Below are 8,860 nucleotides of genomic sequence, written 5' to 3' on the forward strand. Positions count from 1 at the left end.
AGAGTTTCTGATTCCTATTCCGCATCGTCAACAAGAGTAGAGTCCTCATTTTCCACCTCAGGTGCGGACAATATTATCAATGTAGTGAATGAAACCAACTTTATCTTGAGAGCGGTGAATTGGGCAGACTTGGTTGACATATTGGATGATGGTGATGAACCATGGCAGACGATACACAAGAAGAAATATAAGTCACAATGGATGTTGCAGGAACACTCTCCTCCATCCACAAGGGCAAGAAAAACTCCAAAATAGAAGAAATGAATGTTCTCTTATGGAATGTTCACGGTTTGAGAAGAACCTCGCCGAACAATTACTTAGAAAAATAATCCAGGAGTATAAGCCTGACCGCATTGGACTGACTGAACCTCTTCCCCCACAGTGACTCCAAAGGTCCTTTTAAACTATGGCTACAATACAGATTTTGCCCATAACCATACGTCGCTTCGTACAAGCAATATCTAGATTTTTTGGAGGAAAGAGTTAATGGTGAATGTGGTTGCTTCATCCAACTAGCAGATTACGGTGGCAATCAATTTGCATACCATCTCTTTTATCCACGCCAAATGCTTTTTCATTCAAAGAAGAGCCCTTTGGGAAGAGCTTGGTGATTTTGGTGCTCTAAACTACTTTTGGATGGCAATTGGGGACTTTAATATTGTTGCTACAAGTTTGGAGAAGAAAGGAGGTCGTCATCCGAATCAGAGAGCTAGGAATGAGTTCATTGACTTCATTAATAACAATTCCCTTCGGGATACTACCACCCTTGGTCTCAGGTACTCTTGATGCAATAGATGACCATGTTTTATAAAGAGAAATGCTCTCAACTCAATATCCAAATTATACACAGTTAAGCAAATTCAAGATCCACTTAGTTCTATTTGTTCTAGGCCCTTGTGATTGCTTCAAGTCTTTAATTAATTTAGGTTTAAAATCAAACAACAAGATAAAATTTATAGTAAATACCATTTCTCCTTGGCTGCCTATTTTTCTTCATAAAATAAGTGTACATTACATAATGTAATTCAGTCCTTTATACATATTGAGCCAATACTAATTTAAACTTTTAAACTTTAAGTTTCATTGTTTTTTTGGGATTTTATATTCAATATCATTGGTAAGGTTTTTATAAAAGAAATTTAGTACTTGAGCGGAACGAACGTTTTGGGCCGAGTGGAGAGTATGTGGACAAAAAATCATTTGGTTGGTTTCTGTCTGTGTGTCCTCATTCCTCGTCTCTTCTCTTCCTTCCTTTCCCTCTCAATCTCTAGACTGCAATCTTTCCCTCTCCGCACGCTCATGCCCCCACTGCATAGCAGTATACTAGTTTAAATTGATATGAGAAAGCCCATTTTTAACTTCCGATTAGGGCCCAGAATGGCTTGAGCTGCCCCCGGATCGATTCCCTTGCCAATTCCAGGGGTGCATCTCTCTCTACCCAATCAGATCTCAGTATCCATCAAACATCACTCTCTCTCTCTCTGGACCTTCTATTGGTTCAAAAACCACAACGAGCTCAACCAAAAAAAAAGAAATGCTGATGGTTTTAGCCTCACTTGGCTTATGTGTATTATTTGGTGCACTTTTCTTGATTACCCGAGTCACTAAACCCAGAGGTAATCACTTGAATTAATTAATACACAAATATTTGCATTCTCATATTTTTTCAACTATATACTCACTTCCGACTCCTGATTCACTATTTGCAGGTCATATAAATGTTGCAGCAACAAAGGCCACTGATAATAAGGTATTCTTATTCTTATTCTTATTCTTATCTTTTAGAGTTTCATTAACAAATTTGCTTTCCCCTTTTATCTCAGGCATCAAAGCTATACACGAAAGCCGACGTTTCTATGCATAACGAGAGAAGTGATTGTTGGATCATCATTAAGGAAAAGGTTGGCTCTTCCCCTAATAGCCACCTTATGCTTCTGTTTTAAATTTAAATGTTATGTGCTGACGTTTACTTCTTTGATTTAAGGTGTATGATGTTACTTCGTATGTTGAGGAACACCCAGGTGGTGATGCAATTCTAGTACATGCAGGGGATGATTCAACTGAAGGCTTTTACGGGTATGTTGTTGCAACTCTTTAAGTTGGAAGTACCATGTAGTGCTCAATATCTGATACATCATTTATATTTGAATAGGATAGTTTCCTTCTTCACTTCACTGTTGTTTCTCTCCATCTGCAGTTATGCATATTGTTGTTTTCAAATTGATTTGTGTGTCAATGCTGCTACTTCACTCAAACTTCTTACATCTTTCTAAGCAACACTTGCTTGTTTGTGGCAGGCCACAACATGCTACCAGGGTCTTTGACATGATTGATGACTTCTACGTTGGAGATTTGAAGCATTAGATTGATTGTCATACCAGTTTGTAAAAGAGGTTTGCTGCTAATATCGTGTGCTTTTTTAGCTTTCAATGTATCATCACGTGTTCCAGAACGTGAGAAACTTCCGGAAGTTTTTCTTGATCAATTGACTCCGACTACTGTAAATCATTGATTAGTTAGGTGAATCCTGAAAAAATTAAAAGTAAATGGCATTAATGATTTACGACTCTAACATACATGAATACCACACCTCGACTGGCAATCCAGGCTGATCAGATGTTTATAACCAGGTTCTGATATCTTTTGGCTAGGATATAACCATTTTCTGTTAGGCTACAGCATGTGTCAGTATAGTTCTTAGCTATCTGCCTATCTTTTTTGGTATTGTAATATTTTATCAGTCGTTGATATGATCTTAGAATATTTCACGGTGGTCATCATAGGTAAATCTAAACTGTTTCTATCTTGTGAAAGTAGAAGAGGCAGTTGACCTACGAAGTAATATCACTTTTACCTTGCAATTTCACGTGAACGTCCATCCTTTGTTGTCCAACCTACAGGTTTAGGCTTTTGCAATTTACTTTCATATCGATATGATAGTTAGAAACTTATAATAACTCAGGCATTACAAGAATGCTTTAAGTAGTGTTTTCTTATGGAGTGTGCTGATAGAGCAGTGTACGGAAACCACTAGAAATTGGAACTCTGCAGTAAAATAGAGAAGTGGTAGTACGAAAACATAGTCGGGGCACAGCTGTTCAGGTCTTGGGAGGTTGGCCCAAGGTCGGGTATCGATTCCCATCTTCACCAAGGAAATGGGGTTTAGGGGTCAAATAAAAAAAAGTTGTAATTACATAAAAGTAATGCAAAAGCTTTTTAGGTGCTCATGCCCTTTTCTCAAAAGTCAATCGGAGACACAATACAAATTTTATTGTCGAAGTTGCTCTACTGCAACCAAAAGAGAAATATACCGATGAGCAGATCCCAACACTTAAAAGAGTAAATCATAAACTACATTTAAGTTGAAACAAAATTAGGGTAGTCTTCCTTGTGTTTGTAAGCCACTTGTAAGAATATGTGATGCCAAAATGTTCCACAATAAACTGTTTTCCTGGAGTGATAATAAACTCTTGCCACTGACCTTCTAGTAAACAAAATATTAAACCATTTTTCATTTTTTTATTTTGGTAAGCAAGAGCAAGAGTCTGACCATTGTATTCTATTTTTATATGAACTGGACAATTGCATATTGCAAGTCACTGATCAGCACAAGCCAGGTATGTGGATCCACAACAATGATATTTTAAGGCTCGATCTTCTCATTTGAAGACTTGACAGAAACACCAATTTTCGTTTGTAGTAGTTTCTCCTGGAGTAACTAGTTGAGGAAAATCATGCTGGGAACTTAATTTTGTATATGACAGCAACTGCTCTCCAAGATGAGCACACGCCACTAAACCAAAGAGATCGTTGGCTTAGTCTAGCTGGTAACTCAATCAGGTTTACACTTTTACGAGATCATTTGGTAGTTTAGACCAATCTGACATATTCTAGCTGTTAACCCTGTGAAATCAGTAGCAATGTCTTTTTTAATGTTGGTACCGCCATACCGTCATCAGCCTTTGCGGCTTAGGAAACTTTTATTTGAGGACCCTATTGGAATTGAGAAGGGACTACCTTCCGTATATATTCTAAGCTCATTATGGGAGCTAGTTGATGTCATATTCTAGTTACATAGGAAATAGAACCACACGTATTACTTGTTTGTGTGTGTGTGGGGTAAGTATCAAACTCATCCTGAAGTAATGGAAGCTCGGTCGAAGCTGCTCCAGTTTAGTTTACTCCCTTTCCATGGTAGTGATCATGTTGCAGTGTCTATTCGATTTATTTATTTATTTATGTATTTATTTTATATATTTTATGAATGCAAGATCTGTGATACATATTCTTGCTTAATTAAACAGAATCATTTTAAAGTTTTTAATTTAAATACATATTGTAGGGCTTAAATCTTAATGGTATTTTCTGCAACTTTTTTGGCGCATCCAATAAGTCTGTCAGAATTTGATGTGCCGTTTATGGCTAATAAGTGAATATCAGATCTTTTTGTTGAAATTCCAGACATTCGGACAAAATTGATGTATGTGATTGTTAGATAGAAGTCATAGAACTTGATTAAGGACAGTGTGGGAATCCAATTAGTGTTTGTAGGCCTGAAGGCCGCTCTCACTGAAAGTCTTGCAGGACCACACCATATCTTTAAGCATTAAGGACTTCTCTTGTGTCCACAAACTAGCTATAAAGGGAATTCCTCCTTGGTAGAACTGAAGGAGAGTTGTCGTTCTCTGTGTGTCTGCGTGCATCTGTTTGTGGAATGTGGATATAATGGGTTGGTTGTTGGGTCGTACTGTGGAATAAGGATAGCTACAGTATCTGGCATACTAGTCACTGCCTCACTGGTGTCTTTGTATCTCGCTAATTTGGTAGGAGGCAAAATGGCAAATTGACTGAAAGAAGCTGTCACACACTGGTCACTGCCTCACTGGTGTGTTTGTATCTCGCTATTTTAGCATGAGGCAAATTGACTGAAAGAAGCTATCATGTATGAAAAAGCAAACTCACTCTCATAGTCTCATGTGAATATGTGATATATGAATATATCTATAATAAATCAATTTAATATGCACGTTTGAATAACAAAAAGGCTATCTATTCCATTTTCTCATATTCTCTGCTACTTTTCATATATTTATATGTCATGCTGATCTTTGGGATACTTTAGTAAAAGCCATAATCTTATTTTAGACTTCATTTTGATGCATGTCACCGTGACCATCATCTTCATCGTCTTCACCACTATTATTCAATTCTTTTAATTTTCAAGATTTTGGAATCACGATCTTATGTTTTTATGCCGCATTTAAACAGTTTATTATTTACATGTTGGATCCTAGGAAAACTTGTACTCAATGGAAGATAAATAATTAGAATAAACATTTATCAAAACGTTATAGGGACTATAGTGAGAGGGCAATACGTAATTAGTTACAATTTACAAACGCAGAAAAAGAAAATAAATTTTGGAAATAGAAATCATGCTCTGTTAAGATGGTCCAGGTCTACAGCTTAGACAAAAATGGGAGGAAATGGTTGTTAGAACGGAAATATTCATCGGATTACCTTGAATTTGGCCAACCAAATGGACCATGGAAATGGAATTGGGCCCATTTCCTAAGAAACTGATTGGCTCCTGAACACGCCATAACATTATACACCAACTCTTGCATGACATGCAGTACCATTTTCCTTTTCCAAATTATTATGGGCGAGTGGGCGACTCCTGAAGTTGCGTTTGTTCAGTAGCCACCCGGGTTGATCAAAGACAATTTCTCTTTAATATAGTGTAGTCTAATTAGGGAAAGGTAGGGTAAAGCTTGTATATGGATAACCATAACCTTGTAGGTGTACTTGGTGGGGATTGGTTTGGTTGCGATTCAGAGAATCATCACTCCACTAAATCGACAAGTTCACTTTATTGTTTATTCTTAACTTTAAATAAAAGGAGAATTTCATGCACACTTGACTTGTTAATACAGAGATCAGGACTCAAAGATAAGTCATTATCAAGCAAAAGCAACAACACTCCGAAAACCAAATTATATAGTAGACTTTATATAGTGTCCTAAAAGATATAATCTAGAACAAAGATGGGACCGAGCTCCATTTATGCAATTAGTAACACTTCAACAGATATTAACCAGTTACTAGGGGAAAAAAACAGATATTAACCACTTTCTTGGAAGCCAAACATTCCTCCAAAGATCTTCCCAATTTTTTCTTAAGTGGTTTTTTGGGGTTAAATGTTGTTTCTAATGGGAAGGCCCATCTATTAAGCCAGTGTGGGTCATTGGTATTGGGTCTCCTCCTTTTCTGGATTTGCACCTCTATTTTCGGTTAAGTGGGGCGATTATCAGTGGAAAAGAAAGTCCCGTGTTATCTCAATTTCGGAGCACAAAACCTATTGATCATGATAATGATGTAAGACTTGAAATTTACTGAGAGAAGAACGCAAGGCTTGATTACCTTGTCACTTGGGCCTTCAGTCTCCTTACTTGGAAACCATACATGGTGGGTCTTTTTGTAGGCTGAGAAAGGAGATATTAGCTGATGGCAAATAAAAAATGGATACATGTCCAGTTGCAATAGGAATAAGAAGAACGCGGCGCGTGGCCTAAATAAAGCAGAAAGGAAATAAATAAAGAAACCTTGATTGGACTGGTCTACATACAGTCATACAACCTTTTGCGTAAAATTGCGGCGAATTTTTCACATATTAGTGATGTAGGAATGTAGAATGCATAGTTTTCTTCGTTGTTGGTTGATCTTCATGACATCTAAGTAGTTTTATTAAATTTTAACAGTTTTGAGAATATATGAACTTATGAAGTGATAGTCCAGACCTGCTCACTTGAACGTAGAAACTTACTGAGAAGTGAGAAGTGAGAAGTGAGAAGTGAGAAGAATGGAAGGTCGTACCAAATTACTAATCCAAGAGATCTGGGGTTCAATTTTTCGCTCTTGCCTCTTGTTAGGGATCATGCCGGTTCCTGGGGTTGTCTTGGAGGGGTGTGGTGTTGGACTGGTTGAAAGCGCCGTTCGGAATTATATGTGAAGGGGTCGAAATATTGAGAAATTCGAAATATATCCGAATATATTCGGAATTCCGGTTTTAGAATAATTCGGAATTCCAATAATTTCCAAATCTTGAACTATGCCGTGCACACAAACCTCCAGTCGGGTCGGGACAGACCGAAAAATTAAAAACCGTGCGGAAACTTGATTCAATCAAAGTAACCTAAAAAATAGGACCCAAAATCAGATAAATTCATAAGCAACTTTAGCACAATCAGCATGATCAAAGCCTTTTTGGACTCAATTATAAGTACGAAAAAAATGACATGACCAAACCAAGCTAGTGCTAATTATTGTAGGGCCTCGAATCCATAGATAAGTTTGGCTTGGGCACTTGTTCTCTCTTTACACCCTCTCCGCCATCATTTTTTCTCCCTTTTTAACCCTTTTTAAGTCTTCATGAAAATGATTAAAACATTGAGCATCTAGGTGAAGGGAATGGAAAAAGAGCAATCAAAAGGGAAAAGCGGAGAAACTAGTAGTTATGCGCAGGACCCAAGCAAGTGTTATGCAGATTAATAAGGGATCATATGTTTTATAGAGGGTGGTAGGTTCCGCCACTTAAATTGCATCAGTGATTAGTCATATATCGACTGATAGTAAGGGCGGGGTTGTTCAAATGTTCAATGAATATTTCCATTTCTTGGTGCTTAAAAAACGTGGGCAAACTTTACCTCAAAGGATTAAAAATTGAAAACACGCAAGTACGCAACACCTTCTAACGCACCCATTGCAGATTTGCATATGGAGAATTGGAGATGCATGGCTGAGGGATGTATGTCAAACCACACTAAACACGCAAACATTCGAAAGGCACACATTACTTCCATCAGTGAGTTGAAGACTTTGAGTACGATAGTTCTTTTGTAGTCGTCAAGATCCGTGTGACAAAGGATTGATTTAGGACTTGGTCTTACAAAAAAGTATATGGACCCATTTGGGGCACACTCGTTTCATTTTCTTTTAGAATTTAAATGTATTTACGTTAAATTGTGAAGAATTGACGATGTGAAGGTCCGGCACTCCCGCAGTCCCGCCTCCTATACAAGCCATTGCAAAATTTGAAGTTTGCAATGTACAAACGGTCCTGAGTTCTACGTTTACTTATTTTGGATAAGTAGTGAATTCTATGTTTAATTAAAACACCTTTTTAAGTTGGTTAATTTGGGGTGCTAGCTCTTAATAGCAAATGATCTCAATCTTTTTTTTTAGTTAATATTTTATAAACAAATTACACCGGTAGAGGCGACATGCGCGGCTACAAATGGGGCGCAATATTTAAACCATTATTTATAGGATTGACACTCGTTTGACAAAATGGTATAATAATTATGGTTATTTCATATGTGTTATTTTCATAGTTTGGGATTTTGGAATTCTCGGAATTCCAGACAAATCTAAAAACTGAAATTCATCAAATTTCGACTGATTTTGGAATTATTAATATTTCAACTTTATATTTGAAATTTTGGTTTTTTGAAAAACCAAAATATTAGGCAGAATTCCGACGTTTCGTTCGAAATTACGAATACTGGTCCTTTTACACCCCACATGTCCGATATTTCTACGACAGTGAGTTGCGCGATATCTCATATTCCACAGCAGCAAATTGCTGCGAGATTTCACATTTCACGACAACGGATTGCTGTGAGTTTCCATATTCTCTTGCAGCAAGTTACCGCGAATGACTTTTTTCTTTTTTCACTACAAATTTTGACACACCACGCCATGTGGATACCGTGATATCCCAAAACCCACAACAAACGGATGCCGTAATTTCTCAAAAACCACAGTAACTCGATGCTGTGAGTATATAAAAATTATATAA

At 37.2% G+C, this 8,860-nt stretch overlaps 1 protein-coding gene and 1 long non-coding RNA gene across 3 annotated transcripts; one reads left to right on the plus strand and one right to left on the minus strand.

Annotated features, from left to right (window-relative positions):
• Positions 1 to 1,180: 1,180 nt before the first annotated feature.
• On the plus strand, positions 1,181 to 2,572 carry CB5LP (cytochrome B5-like protein). The gene is made up of 5 exons (XM_086603375.1): positions 1,181 to 1,616; positions 1,710 to 1,750; positions 1,824 to 1,901; positions 1,985 to 2,076; positions 2,298 to 2,572. The coding sequence occupies exons 1-5, from the start codon at positions 1,535 to 1,537 to the stop codon at positions 2,362 to 2,364; spliced, it is 360 nt and encodes a 119-aa protein (XP_086459501.1). The 5' UTR covers positions 1,181 to 1,534; the 3' UTR covers positions 2,365 to 2,572.
• LOC147511699 (uncharacterized) lies at positions 2,114 to 7,767 on the minus strand. 2 transcript variants are annotated; one of them, XR_015219486.1, is made up of 2 exons: positions 5,521 to 7,767; positions 2,114 to 2,527 (listed from the first exon to the last, which is right to left on the minus strand). It is a non-coding gene; the product is annotated as an uncharacterized LOC147511699 (long non-coding RNA). The 2 variants fall into 2 exon arrangements; XR_015219487.1 differs by having other exon boundaries at positions 2,408 to 2,498.
• Between the last annotated feature and the right edge of the window lie 1,093 nt (positions 7,768 to 8,860).

Source organism: Coptis chinensis, chromosome 3 (assembly GCF_015680905.1).
Source record: "Coptis chinensis isolate HL-2020 chromosome 3, ASM1568090v1, whole genome shotgun sequence".
Taxonomy (NCBI): domain Eukaryota; kingdom Viridiplantae; phylum Streptophyta; class Magnoliopsida; order Ranunculales; family Ranunculaceae; genus Coptis; species Coptis chinensis.

Bases quoted from the DNA above. Each gene is read 5' to 3' on its own strand.
- CB5LP (XM_086603375.1), top strand. From the start codon at position 1,535: ATGCTGATGGTTTTAGCCTCACTTGGCTTATGTGTATTATTTGGTGCA. The intron at 1,751-1,823 runs GTATTCTTATTC...CTTTTATCTCAG, and splicing joins CAAAGGCCACTGATAATAAG to GCATCAAAGCTATACACGAA. The intron at 2,077-2,297 runs GTATGTTGTTGC...TGTTTGTGGCAG, and splicing joins TCAACTGAAGGCTTTTACGG to GCCACAACATGCTACCAGGG.